This window comes from Apus apus, chromosome 4, assembly GCF_020740795.1.
Source record: "Apus apus isolate bApuApu2 chromosome 4, bApuApu2.pri.cur, whole genome shotgun sequence".
NCBI classification, from domain to species: domain Eukaryota; kingdom Metazoa; phylum Chordata; class Aves; order Apodiformes; family Apodidae; genus Apus; species Apus apus.
Genome location: NC_067285.1, coordinates 44825551 through 44842758, shown reverse-complemented (window position 1 = coordinate 44842758; position 17208 = coordinate 44825551). Strand labels below are relative to the sequence as shown.

The 17208-nt window shown below is 39.3% G+C and overlaps 1 protein-coding gene across 9 annotated transcripts in view; it reads right to left on the bottom strand.

The window, feature by feature from the left end:
* The window catches only part of ANK2 (ankyrin 2), a 179733-nt gene that overhangs the window by 13265 nt on the left and 149260 nt on the right, over positions 1–17208 (bottom strand). For 6 of the 9 annotated variants that reach the window (XM_051617958.1, XM_051617959.1, XM_051617961.1 and 3 more), the window contains 6 exons: positions 16872–17100; positions 15784–15909; positions 13546–13668; positions 11989–12021; positions 10697–10718; positions 970–1044 (listed from right to left, as the gene is read on the bottom strand). In XM_051617958.1, the coding sequence (XP_051473918.1) occupies positions 970–1044; positions 10697–10718; positions 11989–12021; positions 13546–13668; positions 15784–15909; positions 16872–17100 (608 nt within the window). Of the gene's footprint in view, positions 1–969; positions 1045–2442; positions 8188–10696; positions 10719–11988; positions 12022–13545; positions 13669–15783; positions 15910–16871; positions 17101–17208 lie in introns of all 9 variants that reach the window. The other 3 variants (XM_051617960.1, XM_051617964.1, XM_051617957.1) reach the window with 2 other exon arrangements.

Here is a 17208-nt window from a genome sequence, read left to right as displayed (position 1 = left end):
ACGGTACATTAGATTCAAATCTTAGGTAGTCAGATAAGTTTGCACAAAAAACAACTGCTGTTTTATCCCCCAGAGTAACATCTGACACTGTAATCTATACTATAATCCATCTTTACCATAAAGTAGAACAGGAATATTCATGCAGTTGCATTACCCTGCCCTCTTTGAAATGTTACAAAACATTAAAGTCTATTTTGATCAGCATCAGGGGTTTTTTTCTAGCTTGGTCTACACATGTATATAACTTTTTCTGCAGATTCCTAATCTGTTACATTGCACAGGTCCAAGTCCTACTGATTTCAAAATAATCCATGTTGGGATGAGTGATATATGCTCCAGTCTTCTCTACGGATTAAAATAGAGGGCAGGAAAGGGAGAGATGAGTGACATAAGCAAAAGCATCAGTGACATTTTGCATATATCTGCAAATGGTTATAAAAACTGTGTAGAGTGGCTTCAATAGCAAGGAATTAACATTTTTTTTCTCTGTTATACAACTCTTCTTTAACTCCTAGAGCCTTGCCTACTTTCAGGAGTGTGGTACTGATCCAGGGATAGATACAAAAAAAGTCTAGACCTGATTTTATGGTTTTTTTGCAGCATGTTTTTGTGCAGTTTGACACAGCATTGAGAATTCTGCACAGCTGCTTTTGTTTGCAAACGCTTTTGAGCTGATTCTGTGTCTGACATCTGCATGTCATTGCATGTTACTTTCACTTGTCCCCAGTAATGTTAACTGTCTCAGATCTATTTAATCCACTAATATTAAAGTGATTGTTGCAAATAGATCCCTTTTGATCCCTTTTTCCTCAGCACAGTTATGTAGAAAAGAAGCTGATGTAATTTATCCCTGTAATCGCCTTCCAGCTCAGGAAAAACATCTTTAGATAATCAGGAAATCAGCTGAAAGAAAAATGAAGAAAGTGAGGAATGCTCCCTCCTTTCTGGAGTGGACAACATGCATTTTACCTGTCCAGCTGAATCCAAGGTGATCAGCAATGTGTGCCAGTCTTTCCTCTGTCCTTTCCCGATCATCCTGTTGATCTACAGGTCAAAGAGAGCCACAAGTTGCCATTTACAAGTTAAAACCTGTTTTCGTAGGTGACACAGCCCACGAAGGGAAGGTGCTTTTTTCCCTAACTCCTATAATCTAATGTGGACAGGCTGTTACAACTGGATAACTACAGTGAGGACTGTAAATCCCCAGATAAAACAAAAAAAAAGAAAAACCAAGCTAAAAAAAGCTTGATTTTTCAAAAAGCACAGGACTATCCACATTTTCCATTTGAAAATCAGGCTTTCATGTGAAAATCTAAAGAAGGATTGAAGTATCTACTGTGCCTATTTTGGCCAAGAATTTTATTCTAAAGCTCCATTCTAACAACTAATGGATTTTTCACTAAGTCAAGAGCCATAATTTTCCATGCCTTCTTAGTAAATGCAAAGGTTGAAAAATTCATGTGGACTGGTGCTTCTAATTATGTTCTTTCTGCTGTAGGGAAAGTTTTGTTCAGACAGTTCATATTGCACTTGGTATTATGGTTTGTATTTGAGATATCGTTAATTTAAGTGTCTTCGACTTAAGAGTGGTACAAAATATTTAGAATGAAGGCAAGGAAAAATCAGGTGCTCATTTGCCAGTCTTTGTTTATTTTGGGAACAGTGAGACTGACTGTTTCTCCCATCCCCAAAGGGAATTTGAAGATGGCAGAATTTAAGTTTTGATTTTCCTTGAACGCACACATGGGTTGTGATACCTCAGATTCAGAAAATTGCTTAGGGCGAAGGATTTAGGCTTGTTTCATTTTAGCTGCTGGATTTCCACTGTGGCTACTCAGTAGTAGAAAAAAAGTGGGTGAAAGGAAAATCAAACAGAAAACTTGTACTAAAGTTACTGGTGACACAGAATTTTCTTGTGACCTAAATAGTCAAAAAAAAAAAAAAGATTATGAAAATCGTATTTGTTTAAAACTTCTGCAGATTTTTTTGTGTAACAAGTCAAAAGATAATGAATTTGCCTGTCTCAGTTTCAATCAATGCCCAAATATTTCATTATTAGTAACAATTAATAGTTAAGAATAGGGGCAGGGAAAGCCAAAAGCCAAAATGACCCGAGCAATCAGTTTAATGGTAAAACAATACATATTTTTAGAAGCGTTTTTGTTGGTTATTAAGGTAACACTTCCCATAAGCATTCATGGTTTGCAATCTTGAGATTGTTTCACAGACAAGAAAAACACAGACACAACACAAAAAACAAACACAGCTCACAGCGGAAAATAAATGCACAACTAACCACCAAAAGCTGAAAAGAAAATGCCACACACGTTACACGTGTCTACAAACTTACACACACACACACACACCCCAAAGAAAACAAAAAACCAAAAAGTTTAATTCATGACATGCGTCGCACAGGGAATCCCAGTCGTTGGCAAATACCTTCAGCATGGTCATGGACATTGTCATCAGGGATACGTTCAATCTGAGTCTCTACAGACTCATCCCAAATGGGTCTGGTGTCAAAGATGTCTTCAGGAACTGACTGCTGAGTCTCACTGGATGGCACATTTTCAATAACTGAAACTTCTAGGGCACTACTGCTTTCATCATCTGAAACTAATTCTTGTTCTCTCTCTGACTGCGTGAGTCTCTCCACTAATTTAGAAGCTTCATCACTAATTTCTTCAAAGAATTCTATGGAGTTTTTGTAAAGGTCAAAAAAGTGTTCCTTACTTTCTTTTGTGGGACTCAAAGCACTGCGGGAGGCTGTAGTGCTTCTGCTCTTAACTGGCAACCATGATGAAAATACCTTGGGTGTTGCTGTGGCTGCCTCATCTGAGTCTAGCTCAAGCTTCATCTCTGCCTCCCTCTCCCTGGTCTCTGCTTCTGCCTCTGCATAACTCCTAGCTTTGATCGACCGTTTGGTCTTTGGATCCATGGGAACACTCGCATCAGATTCAGATTTACTTCGGCTCTCTTGTTTCACTGGGAGTTTGCTTGTCACGTCAAGAGCTTTGGGTGACTCTAGCTTGCGGACAGATGTGTCTGTGTATGTATGTTGTTGTTGCTCAGCTTTTTGGATAGTTGCTTTGACAGGAATTTTAGACTTTGGTTTTGCTTGGTCATCTTTTCCTTCACACTGCAAACTGTCTAGGAAGTCATCTGCGGGAAGGCTCTCGTCTTCCCATTGTTGCGAGGATGGCACTGCAGCAGCAGCTGTTCTCACAGGGATTTTGGATTTGCTTTCACAAGAAGGCACTCTCTCCATTAGAGCAGTAGGGATTTCTATCACAGATCTCTGTTCCTCTGGTGAAGAGTCTGGGGACTCATCACCCTGGTCAGAACAAACTGATCTAGTAATTTTGGAAAAATTTAATTCGTCTTCTATGACAGACTGCTCAGGAGAGATTGGGGAAGGCACCTGACTGCTATCAACCATGTCAGTCTCCGTTCTGGAGAGGGGCTCAGCTTCAGAGGCAGCAGTTTCTTTCTTTGGTGATTTTGAAGAAGCTGAAATACCCATTTTAATTGGAATTCTGGATTTAAGATCTGCTTTTGTGGTGCCTATGTTGACACCTTCACCCGTCATTTCTTCTAATATATCACTGGACTCAGATGCTGGGGGTGAATATTTCAATGTATCATCTTCTTGTATATCTGAGTCCTCTAATTCTGAAGGTGAAATTGGATCTGATGAGCTCTTCAGCTTAGAAGATTCCACCTCAGCTACTTCTTTCACTTCTTCAGATAAAGAAACTTCTTCCTGAGGCTGATCCCCCACTTGGAAGAAGTGAAAGCTTTCATCTGGGTAGCTCCTTTTGGTCATGTCAATGGCTCCACTTCTAGTCATTTCAAACAACTTTCCTTCCTGAAAAAGAAAAGGATTTTGTTCACTAAGTGGTGTCCCTTCTTCGGTGGGTGTTCTGGCTGGTGTTGTATCAGGTGTTGTGCCTTGTGACCGCCTGTCTACCATCAACCCAAATATCTTTTGTTCCTCTTCTTTCACCCGAGCTTCAAAAGCTTCATCATCTTCACGTATTTCACTCCACATGTCAGAATCCACATCAGTTTTAGTGATGACAACTTGACTGATCAGTTTCTCTGTTTCAACTCCTATATCCTCAAGGGCAGATTCAGATAATTTTGTGGACTCTGATGCTGAAGATTGTTGTGACTTTTTCTGAAATGCATCCTCTGGATTTGGCTCTATTTCCATATACATTTCCTCCGAAGAGTGATACTCACTACCTGCGTCTCTGCTAAGGAAAGCTGCACCAGTCTGATCTTTCCCCTCTGCAATTGAATAGTTTTCCCTAGATAGCAAACTTCTACCAGATCCCACCTGACTTTCAGAGTCAGTAAAGAAATGTTCAGAAGACACGTTTTCATACGGGCTCACTATATGAGGAGCACTGCCTTCGGCAGCATCTGCTACATAACTTTCAAGTTCCACTGCTTCAGTGGTAAGGGATGAACTCTCTGCTAAGGGCTCCTCAGCATGAATCTCTCTCTGAGAAGTTTCAAAATCTGTATCTGCTTTCCCCAAATCATCTTCAGCCAGTTTGCCATCTTGTGGTACAGAGTACTCTGTAGCAGTAGTACTGTGTCCACAAGAAGTATCATCTACTCTCTCAGACACAGCTCCTGTAGTGATGACCTCTCTGTGTCTTAACAAGGCAGTGGGTTTGACATCTTTTTCAGCAGGATCCCATTGCTGTAGCATTAGTGAAGACTCAATATGAACTTCTTTTTGAGAGCTGTCACCTATGGAACCACACCAAGTACCCCCTGACTGCATGACTGGGGCACTGGGGCTAACTGTCTCACAGCCATCTGTACTGGCACATTTTGATTCTGCTGATACGCAACCGTCAGAATGACAAGTGCCTGATTCTCTCGTGGAAGCCTCACAGCTTCCCTCAAGGATGGGCGGCTCCTCTTTGTCATCTTCTGTGGCCTTATCCTGTTCAGCTTTAACTGCACCTACCCTGAAAGAGCATTGTTTGGAACCAATGGGTTGAAAACCTGCTTCGTCAGGGCTAGAACTGGAGTCAATACTGGATGGGAATGGTGATGGTGGCTGCACTCGGATCACAGGATCCATTAAGAGGCCTGAGTCGGCTTCTTTTTTGAGCTGTGTCAATTCTGGCTCACTTTCTGAAGAGGAAGAAGTTTTTCTAGGTTCTGCTGCAGACATCACCACTGTAGGTGTGTCTTTTTCTTCTACAGCTGTTGACTCTGGTTCTTCAGCTTCACATGCAGCTTCTGAATCAGCAACTGCAGAAGATTCATCTTGCTTAAAATCCTTTTTGTAATCTCTCTTCTGTTTTGCTTCTTGCTCTAACTCATCAAACATTTTGATTTTGGTCACCATTTTAAACATCTCTTCTTCAGGGGTGAATCTCTTCTTTGGTTCATTTTCTGAATCATCCTCTGGTTCTTCACTGACTTCAGGGATCACAGCCGACTTTGGTATGTTTGATAGTGCATGCGAGTCTGCTGTTTTAGGTGTGATTTCATAGCTAATTTCTTCCGAACTAGGAGTTTCAGGTGAAAGAGGACTTTTCCCTGAACTCTCCACGAGTGATGTCTGCTCTAGACTGTCATCATCAGCACTTCCCTCAGGGTCACGGAGAATCCTGGAACGCACCGATGCCAGCTCTGGGCAGGGTTCTCCTTTGCTAAGAAGAGACTGAAGAGGACCCTGCCCGAAAATACCAGCCTTCACTGTTTGCTCTACAGGGCTACTTTCAAGGGAATCACGGCAGGGAGACTCTTTCATAGGACTGGGCTCCAAAGAATCAGGCGTTTTGTGTGATGAGTTATCTTCTAGCACTGGGCTTGCTTCCAGTGAGTCTTTATGACTTACAGCCAAAGAGTCATCTGCAACTGGGCTACAGCTTTCACTATCATGGCTAGCAAGTGAAAGTTCCAATTTCTGGGGACTTCTAACCACAACACGGCGTTCAGAGGTTATATCTTTTTCTTTCTCTAAAGCAGTGTCATATGTTTCAGAAGACTTAGTTAAATGTGCAGTGGTTCTGGATTCTTTATCCCTGCTAATATCTTTCCCAATGGAAGCTGAGCTACTTTCTTTAACTTTATCAGCCTCTTCTTCAGAGGCTGTAGGTACAAGCTCTTCTGATACATGGTCAGAATGAGACTTACTAGTCTCAGTAACAGCATCTAGCTGCCTTTCAGTAATACCTTTTTCATCTTTCTTTGAAGAGAGTTCCTTCGGAGAACATGTTTCTGCTGTTGTGTGTGCTCTAGCTGCTCCTTGAGCTTCTTCAATTTGCCCATCACTTTTTTTTGGTGAGAAAGAAAGGCTTTCAGGGCTTGTTTCTGGAGTCTCTGCCAGACCCTCATGCTTATAGCTTTCTTCAGAGCTCATCTGAGGGGTTCCGTCAAGTAGGCTACCTGGAGAATCAGCCACACCTTCGTGTTTAAGGCTCTCTGAGCTCCCATCAAAAGGGGCACTTTGCAGAGAAAGAGCAGGAAGGAATCCATCTTTCACACACTCTGTGGGAAAAGCAACACCGAAAGGACTGGTCAGTACTTGCTCCAAGTTAAGCTCTCCCTCCTCTGTCACTGAAAGGTGCCGGAACTGTTGATATTTGTCATTATCCTCCAGTTCTTCTTTAATGACATCAGAAAAGTCCGTTGAGGTTTTTCTGTCAGGGCTGATCTGGAAGTCAGTATCTCCTTGGTCATCAGAAGTCCCGCCCTTCACAATCGCTGTATCTTTGGTGCTTTCCTCAACAACTACTGGAGGGGGAGGTTCAGCTGTTTTTTTGCCTCTCTGCTCTTTTGCCTGGTCTTTGACTACAGCTTTCTTGGTAACTTCAACAGTAGACATTTGTGTTTTTCCTTTCTTTCCTTGCTGCTCTTTCTCTGCTTTTAAGACCGTGCTTGCTTTGTCCTTCTGTTTCTCTGTCTTGTGGCTCGGTACTCGCCTTGTTTCACTTGGTGGAGGAATTGTTTTTCTCCGGGTTGTTTCCTTTTCAGGGACCTGTTGCTTCTGTTTGACAGATTTATGCTCAAACAGTCCAGATATATTCTTGGATGGGTCTTGACCTGACTGGAAGGCTTTCATCAGTTCACGAACTGACATGGTCTCTTCAAGTCTTTCTGTCTTAGAAGAAGGTGAAACAGGTGGCTGTGCCTTCTGTGCTACGGGTTTTTTGACTTGTACTGTTTTTTTAGAAGCCTTTTCAGCAGTGCCTTCTCTTGTTTGAATTCTGACAGGTAGTTTTGACCGTACTTTTTGTTCATCTTCCACTCGTTTCTGAAGAGCCTTGACTTTATCTTTTATTGAGCCAATAGGAGTTTCCTCTATAACAGGGGACACAGCTTTAGCCTCAGGAGCAGCTGTCACTTTTAAGCCAGGTTCCTCACCTAGTGACTCATGTGAAGCAAGCTTCATTTGTCCAGGTTTCCCTTCACTGCTGTGCACCTTGCCTTCCTTTTGCTTTGGCTTGTCTCTTAATTTTGTCCTGACTGGCTTTTTAATTTCTAAGGCTGGCTTGTGTTGCTCCTGCAGACTTAGGGTTGCTGTTGCTGGAGATTCTTGTCCTTTTTCAGAATCCCTGTTTATTACTACAGCTTCAAATCTCTCTTCTACTAGGTCTTCTTGTAAGGCTTGTGGCTGTACCTCATGAAGAGAAACATATGTTTTTAAATCTTCTGCAAGGTAATCTACCATTCCTGTCATGTCTGGCTTCTTCATTTTTGTTGTCCCTTTATCTACCCTGACTTCTACACAGGGAGATTCAGTGACTTCTACAGGAGCATTTCTTCTTGCCTCTTCAATTTCTTCATCACTGACAATGACCCATTCTTCTTCGACAAGCTCTTGTTTGGAAAGGGACTTCCGTAAACCATGTTCTTCTCTGGTATAAGATCCACCTCTCAGAATTTCATTTACTTTTTCTAAGTCCTCTTTCACTCTTTCAACTATTTCAAAAGGCTCTCCTGGCTCTTCTTCGGCAGCTTTTCCAAGATCTTTCACTTTAATGGAGCCTGTTTTATCAGAAGGGTCAGTTGTCAAGATGGCAGTCATTTTGATCAAATCTTGTTTCATCTCAGAAACTTCAGACAACAGGTCTGGACTGGCTAGTACAGGGACTTCATTAACCAGATGGCTTTTCAGGATAGATGTTTCTGTAGATTCTGTCTCGTCATCTTTGATGCGAACGAAAAACATTGAAAGTAAAATGGAAATCAAAGATAGAGATTGGAAAATGTAATCAGGACTGAAAATGATAGTCTTTGGTTGCAGTGGTAGGAAGGTCAACAAAAATGGGCCGGGAATGGTGGATCCACAAGATCTGAGGGTACGAGAGCAAAGCAAAGCTAACAGGAGGGGTGGGGGAAAAAAAAACAAACTGGAAAGGAAAATGGCAGGAAATAACTTGCTTAACTTTATCAATATAGCACAACCACACATACAGTATCGAAGCTGTAACAAACCAAATCAGGACACCACTAAAAAAAAAAAACCAAAACAACAACAACAACAAAATTTAAAATTAAAAAACAGAAGAAACACAGTGAAGTTACACAAAGATAGGCATCTCAAGATTGTTCAGATGTTACAGATCAATGTTCAAATAAAAATAAACAAGAAAAAAGGGGGAAAGCATTAGAACTGATTGAAAGTCGATTTCCTCTAAGAGAAAGCCAGTGTTAGCAAACTGTCAGAATAACATTGGGTTAACATTTTTTTTCTTTATTATCAAAATACAAAGTTAAAAGTCATTCTGCAGTAATCTAAAATGTGATCAAATAGGTAGAGATCTGAATCAGCTGCAAACCGGCATTTCATCTAAGGGGATTTCACACCTAAACAATGAAACAAACATTCTTTTATTTTAAGAGGCATGGTCCTTTCCTTGGAACATCCTCATTGACAACTAATGACTTGACTGAGGAAAGAGAAGACAGAGAAGAAAAGGAGAGACAATAAGAAAAAACTGTGAATCAACTTAGAAGTGATTTCAAAGTTTTAAAAAATGTAATGTATGGCAACCAAAAATCAGAGACAGTCACACTAGACACATACATACAATTCATGTAAGGCAAGTTATTTCCATGCAAAGCAAAGGTGTTGCAAATGCTGCTGGGTATGTAGTTTTGGTTAAAAAACAATAAAGTTAATAATATAAATTAAAGAGACATGAAAATATTGTTAAACATACTGTGGTGAAATATTTGTCTAATCTGTGCAATCCATGTACAGTAAATTGGATGTAGGTAACTCCCATTATGCCATAACTTCCTGCTGGGAATATTTAATTTCAGGAGGGAGTACTAGAACACGTATATTGAACAGAAGGAAACACTGGAGAACTGAAGTAAGTTATGAAGCAACTGCAATGCTTAGAAACTGCAAATTTACACTTTTCTTTTAAAGGTAGTACCATCACATAAAACTGGCATATTTCTGCACCCCAGTCTAAAAGTCAAAGTAGCAGTGCAATGAGGAGAACCTAAGCAATGCAGAGCTACCTGTATTTCTTTGTAAAAATTACCCATTTTGCTACACTGTTCTCTTGTATGCAATGAATGCTAAATGTTTGTGCTGCATATTAGTTATAACCAGATTGCCTGGGGGCAATTTTGGTGCTGAAGACGTGGTGCTGCTGCTTTTAGTCTGAACTGTCTAGTGCAACTGAAATGCTGTCCAGTAATTTTGTAGATCTGGCATACTACACATTTTCCCAAATGTCACATGGATTACTATCTCACTGGCCAAAGAGTCAAGTTAATTAGCTGGAAGCAAAGAAGCTCCAGTGTGAATTAAAACTCCAGTAGTGTGCAGACAGCTTGTGGCTGGTAGCAAGAATGCTTGGTGGGTTCTCTGTGGCCTAGCTAGTAAGAGTGAGGAAGAAGTGGTAGAGTGGCTACTAGAGAAAAATAAGAGAACTCCTGAACTGTCAGGAATGGTCAGTAGCTGTCCGTAAGTGCAGCTGGAACAGTGCAGGACAAGGACCCTTGAGGAGAGATCCCCTGGTGTCTTTTGTTCTGCTTTAGACAAAGGAGGTTCTAGGGCAGCAATCTTCCATTTGATTCTCAGGATCATGGTACCATTGTTTCTCCAATGAAATATGTACCTAGTACATCCAGAAGAAATTACCCTCAAAACAATGTAGAAAAAAGGGTTTATATTTCCAGTCATATTTCACCACAGTAAAAGGTGGGGAGTGGGAGGGGAAGGGTTAAACAGCCTGATTACTTTGGACAGTATCACTTTTTTTTTTTTTTTCCCATGGTTTTATTTCATTGAGTTTAATGAAATGTACTGGAGTATTAATTACGTGCTCATGAAAAGCAATACTGTCATTGATCTCAAGTACAAGGCAACAACGTGTGTCAACAAATGGATAAAACAAAAACATGGAGGGATGAGCATTGGTACAAGCAAAATAGCAATAGCAGGATCACTAGGGATGTCAAAGGAAAGTAAATGCTTAGATGAACTGTTTTACACTGTATTATCAGTTAATTTATGCATTAAAATGTATTTAATTGGATAGCTGCTTTGGAATTAAATTGTTTTCTGTTACATTTTTAAAGTATTGATGTTAATAGCAAGAGCAATTAAAGCTTAGCTTTCTTTCATGCTTATTCTTAACCATCTCTCATACAAACTGCATTGTAACTTTTTTTTTTTTTGTCAATAAAATCTTACTTTTTTCTGAAGTCATCTCAACCTGTAAGAGAAAAGAGGGGGAAATTTAAAACTTCAAGTACCATCAATATAGATAAATTCACTAATTAAGTAGTAAAGGTGGAGTCAAATTCACTAGATGTATGGAGACACATGGATGCATTGTATTAAATGCAGCCAAGTATGTACTTTAAATAACAGTAAAAGCATGGCTTAATTTATTTAGTGTTTCCAATAACAGAAAAATGGTTACTTTGCCATACTTGTGGTCAATAGTAGATGCCAAACATTGCAATATATTTTCTTTAAATGCAGCTAGCAGCATGGAAGACCCAGATTTTTGTATGATTGGGTATGTTGCTGCATTGCTCTTAATTTGTTTTTGCCCCTGTATTTTGTGATGATGAAAAGCAGGTGCAGAATTGACTGCAGACTTGCTGCTGCACAAGGCAAGAACTAGGACTTGATGCTGCCAACAGCTAAATAGAAGCAGAGATGGCCCTCAGAGGCTATCTTTTGGATTCTTCAGGGGGTATTTGGATATAGATTGAAAAAGCCACACAGTTTTACTGTTACTCAAAAGAAAACAGATGTTACCAAAATACACATTTTTTAAAAAGCACTGTCAGAGTATGAAGATTTCGAAATGGCAGCCCTTCCAGGTGTACACATAGTGCATTCAGTGGCAGTCTGGTCACAGACTCCCCTCAACTGGGGGGAACTCTCTGATGGAGGGAACTGCTGTATTTAGGTCTGTTCCTCTGCCTCCCTTTCCCCTACACACCACCACTAATTAGAGGAAGCACATTCAGACTGTGCTTAGGTCTTTTAATATTATTTAAAAGTATCCTATACCAATGATTCAGTGGTTCCAAATGCTTTAGACAAGTCTAGTAGCAATCCTACATTATTTTAGGGTGCAGGATGGTTCTTAGTATCAGAAAAGCCAGTCCCCAATTTCCCCTTTTTTGTGCTGCAGAGACAAAAGCTTAAAGAAATACCCTTGTATGGCTTATTCTCAAGTAAAATAATTTTGAAATTACTAAGAAACTGTTTTGAAAGAAACTGTTATACACCTCCAAAATCAGTGCACCTGAATCAGGACAGCTTTAATATAGGGAAAGTTAAACTCAGTAAATTTCAGGTGAGTCTGTGCAAGATCCTTTGAGGTGCACTCCTCTTCACTGTTTGTGTAGCACTGAGCTAATGACTGATCTGCCTGTTTCACTACAGGTTCCATCTTGCAAGCTGTATCTGTTAGTTGCAGTTTAGTAACATGCATGAGCAATAGCAGGCTGTTATAGCAACATTACCTCTTCTTCTTGCTCTTGATCTGAATCTGATTCCTTGGAGTTCCAAGATGCCATGCAAAAAGAGAAGGGAAAACAGAGCAGGCCAAATGCAATTTTTTTAGAAGAAGAGAGAAGGAAAAAATAACTTTTGACAACACTAACAGAAAAGAGGAAAAAGCAGTATGTCTCTGCGATTGAATTCTTCTGTCAAAAAGCAGGGAAACTAAACTGTCAGTTTGAACCACAAAAGGAGACAGAATCAAGCAAATTGCAAACAGAAAAGTTGCTTCTGGGTGTTAAGACTTGTAGTGATCCTTATTTATACCAAAACTTATACATGCTTTTGCACCCATAAATTAGCACAAATAAATACTTGAGATAGTTAACAATGTTACCCATTTAAAATTTTAAAGTATGTTGAGATGTGTTGGTTTTAAATGATACAAAAATGCTCTAATAAAGATTATATTATATGCTAAAAATGCTGGGAGAAAACAAACACCAACAGGCAATATTTGGGGCAAACAGCATTCCTGAAAGGCATGCAGCTCCTAAGCTGGCAAGGACAGGAAAAAAAAAAGTTACCACAGAATAGCAATAAACCAACAATGTCTAAGGATACAAGTGCTTCTTAATATCTGATCTCACTTAAAGAGAAATCAAGGGCATTCCCATGATTTATGGGAATTCAACTGGTCTCAATCTTATTATTTCAAAATACTAGCTCATGCTGGAGTTTTCCTCTCCTTTTTCTGCCATTGATACTGGACCATTTTCTTCCCTAGGTACATTTGTAACTGGTAGAACAATATTATGAACACCATGTACTCCATGTGATGTACTTACAGATTCTTGAAAGATTTGATCAGATGTAGGAAGAAAAGTCAGTATCAAAAGTCAATATTAGAACCTAGCCTAAGAAAATATTTTCAGCACTGCTATAAACAATCCAAATTCTACAGCTAAAGTCTGCTACATTTTTATCACTATCACCACAGATAGATAAGGCAGTTAGATAAAAAGGCTCATTAATTTTCAAATTGGCAAATGACAAAAATGACTAATAATTTTCTGTCCTTCTGTACTTCACACCTTAAGAACACCAGCTGATCTACAGGTATTATACTTTGTGAAACAACTATGAATGGTAATTTAATCTTCAGAGAGGTGTCATAAGAAATGGTTAAACAGTGTGGGAAGTCCTTGGTAAAACAAAAAATGCAGCTGGAGGTATTCATTGAGACCCAGTTCTTTCTCTCCCTTGAACAGAATCTGGCTAAAATTTCTGTGTGAAATAGGATTAGCATAGGTCTTGTGCAACAGAAAAAGAAACCATGAGAGCTATGTCACACAAACTGGACTTCCATCCCCCTTCTGTCACCTTTTCTCAGCAAATATTTGATAACATCTTTGAACCAAAAGCATTCTAAGAACCCAACCCGAGGAACCGAGAGCCCTTGGGTGGTATTTATTCTTCTGTTAAAGACCTACTATAAAACTTTAACAATATTTTCCCCTCCTCATTTTTTGTTTATATTCTAATGCTGATAACTACAGACCAGTATGATTTCACAGTACCTTTGTGTAGATGGGTAAAGTGATGTTTAAATTACATATGGCTTGATGAACAAGGCCTCTTGTAGATTTTGGCTCCTTCATGAATGATAATCGTCCACAGGGTTCTTGAGTGGTATCTCGCACCTGGCAGAGTAAACATACAGACATTTCATCTCTTATTTTACTATTTGGCTGCATGTTCTACTTTTGCTACTCAAACTATTTAGCAGAAACAGGCTAGATGTGGAAGAAAAAGTCCACGTAGGCAAAAATAATGTTTTACCTTCTTGGGTTTTTTTTCCCCTGTTTGTTTGTAAATGTACCTGGGGATTTATTTGTGCGTCAAAGCAGAAGACACAAGCATGTACATGCTTATACATCAGGAACTTATTTACAGAAGACAGTCCTAACTCTGTAACCACAGTCTTAAAAGAACAGAAACATGCCAGTATGATTTGGCTCCTGTGATAACTTCACAGTACCCATTTTTCACTGAAATGGTCCCCAGAGTTTATGGTCGTAACAGAGACTCATTTAGTATTAGGTGACAAAAGAAACTAAGCCAGTTCCCCCCACTGGGCAATAATAAATTTAGGCTCATGTCAGCAATAACTTTGTGCCCAAAATTTTAGTATTAAATACTGTGTTTCTTCATTCAGCTAATCTTACGACAGAGTGGCTGAAAACAGTTCAAGATCACACCTGAAATTCCTTCTCTTGCAAAATGTTTTCTCAAATGTATTGATAAATCCTAGTCTTAGACTGAAGACATTTGATGGAAAACAGTTATAGGTGGGATCATGATCATCTACAAAAGATACTACATCAAGCCATGCTTTAAAGATCTGGCAGTGAATCTTAGAAAAATCTCTTCCACAGTTCTTAGTAGAAACAAGTGTAAGCACTTAGAGCTGAAGGTACTGGTGAGGTAGCTTTAGCTTTTGTACATAATGTCAGGAGGATTAAATAAAATACCAAAGAAACACAACTTAGTTTTACATCCATAGTTTACTGATCTGATAAAATTATATAATTAGATCCATGTGTATTAACTTCATCAGACTGAAATTACTAGATGCATAGACACACATGGTTTTGAGGATATTTTGGAAAATCTGTCATGGAGAAAAAAATGCAAAGCCAAAGCTGGGGGAGGGGGGGTGGCATAGTTAAAGTTCTAAATTAAAGCGAGCTTAAGAAATATGGCTGGAAAGGAGAGAAAGGGTTTAAAAGTTGCCTAGGAGCATACAGCAAATTTAATACGTGGGACAGGGTAGATTTTCTCCATGTTTTGGAAATTCCTATTGATAAAAGAGTTCTCTAAACTTGTTTTGTGTAGTGGCAATAGTGCACCCCAGTGTTGCCAGGAGGTCCTAGTCAAAGGAAAAGTTGGTGGGAAAGGTTTGCCATCCCCTCTGAATCTCTCCCTCCAGCAAAGGTGATGGTGACCACTGGGAGAGCACTTTTTTACATGACTTACTTCCCCCTGCAGATCTCATGAGCCATGTGGATGAGCCCCAAGGCCAAGGTAGGGCTAAAGCATTAGTTATTCTGGGATGAACAGAGGTTTTCATTTTGGCTTTTGATCTACAAACTTTGCTACTCATATAAAAGTAGTAGTACAGTAACATGTACTACATGGATAAAATTAGGTTACATTTGGGAATTTAGCAAAATTAATGACTTCCTTTTTCCTTTGTTCTCAAAAATATGGTAAAACCACAATGTGAAATATCAAAAAAAAAAGAAGCCATGCTTTTCTTACTGTATCCCCAAGGAAGTTTGCTATTGCTGTATTTACAGTCATACACATATTTACAAGAGTAGAGCACAACAATCACATTTTGATAGATTGATTTCTGCCAATTCTAGAATGTTTTCTTCCACTTTTTTTGCAGTTTCTGCATTTTTCCCTGCAACAAATTGAGCCACGATTCAGAAAATCAAGTAAGATCAAACTTGATCAGGTCTTTAGACTATTAGGTGGAGAACAGGATTGCTAGAAGAGCCATTTTCATGTCTGACAGAATGCTGTAGGCACATGCATATATAGCAGAACACAGGAACAGGTCATTATACTTAGAGAAAAAAATTACTGAATTATAACTAGCCACTTCTGGTTGTTTTGACTACCCAAGTCAACATTTAATCCATCATCATAGTACAAATTGGAAGTGTTCTTCAGTTGGCTAAGTTTACCCCAAACTCAGAAGTAGAGAAAAAATAAAATACAACCCAGGTGTCATACTGTAACATTACCTTAACAAACAGAGGAAGTCTATTTTCTTTGAAGGCAAAAAAACTGAATATATGATGTTGCCCACTCTTTGTTAGTGGCACCAAATTGCCAAAGCAGTCAACATAGATGGGTTTTCCTTCTAGTACCTGTTGGAAATTAAAAAGAAGCAAAACAGGAATTAATCACAGTGAGGTGGTTATGATTGCTTCTTAAGCAAATTTCCACTGTAGTTTCAATCAGTTTCTTACATGGGTAGGACTTGTCAGCATTTACAAGGTTTGCTATGTACAGTTACCTAAAATCTGTGGAAACATTTCAGATTATTAAATTCCAAATGGAACACACTGTTAACTCAGTAACAGTAGTGTGACACTATCAATGACAAAATGAGTACTCATTGTCATAAATTTGGGCTACATGCTACATCTTTATTTTAATTTGGATTTTTATTTGCTTTAATTTTAGCATACTTTGCTAACCAGACTCAGGAACATAACAGTTCAGCAAATTACACCACCCTAAAAAAAAAAATCTTTACTCATACATTCTACTAAAAGGAAGTAAATAACTGCAAGTGTCCAGGTTTCTCCTGGCAGTTTGCTGCAGAGCTGATTAAAACTACTCACTGTGGACCACCACAGAAGTGACTATGAGGCACTTAGACTGAACTTAGGGCTAGCCTGTATCCACAGAACTAAGATTTAGGGTAACTGAGGAAAAGATTCACTCACAACACCTATCCCCTACCTCTCAGCTTGCTGCTGTGTGACTTCAGTCTTCAGTCTTCTTGTGCACCTAAACCCCAAGCCAAGCCATGCAAAATTCTTACAAATTATTGAATTTTGTTTTATAAAAGCCACGGGCAGGGTCTCCTGCTTGCATAACTAACCATCTCAACTAGATTTCCTAATACTTGGGTGGCAGTAGCTGCCCTAGTTCTGAATTTGAATTAAAGACATGCAGCCCCTGACACCAGGCTGCCGCATCACGACAGTATTTGTTGGCACTGTTATTCTTTAGTACTTGTGGCAGGTAGAAGGCAGAAAATACTAGCTTTAAAAGAGGTATTAGAAAATGGAGAAAACTGTTTAAGCTTCTTGTACATTACCTCTACATCCCTGCTTCTGGCGACTTCAGCAAAATTTTCTTGTTGTTCTAGAGTTTTATCCACCTTGTCATCTGTCATGCAGAAACACCTTAACCGTGCTTCGATGGGATCGTGTGATTTGGCAAACACCACGAATTTGGCCATGTAGGGGACACAGATAATCTCTCTGTACACTTGGGAAGCAAAAGTAACAGATTCTTGTGTCTGCCGACAGTCTATCAACCAAAATCTGCAAAAGAAAACAGAGAGTTGTGTCATCAGCACTAAAAGATTTAAGCAAAAAAATGATGTTTTCCCATTTTGGCAGCATCAGCTGTTAGCCACTCCAATCGTATGT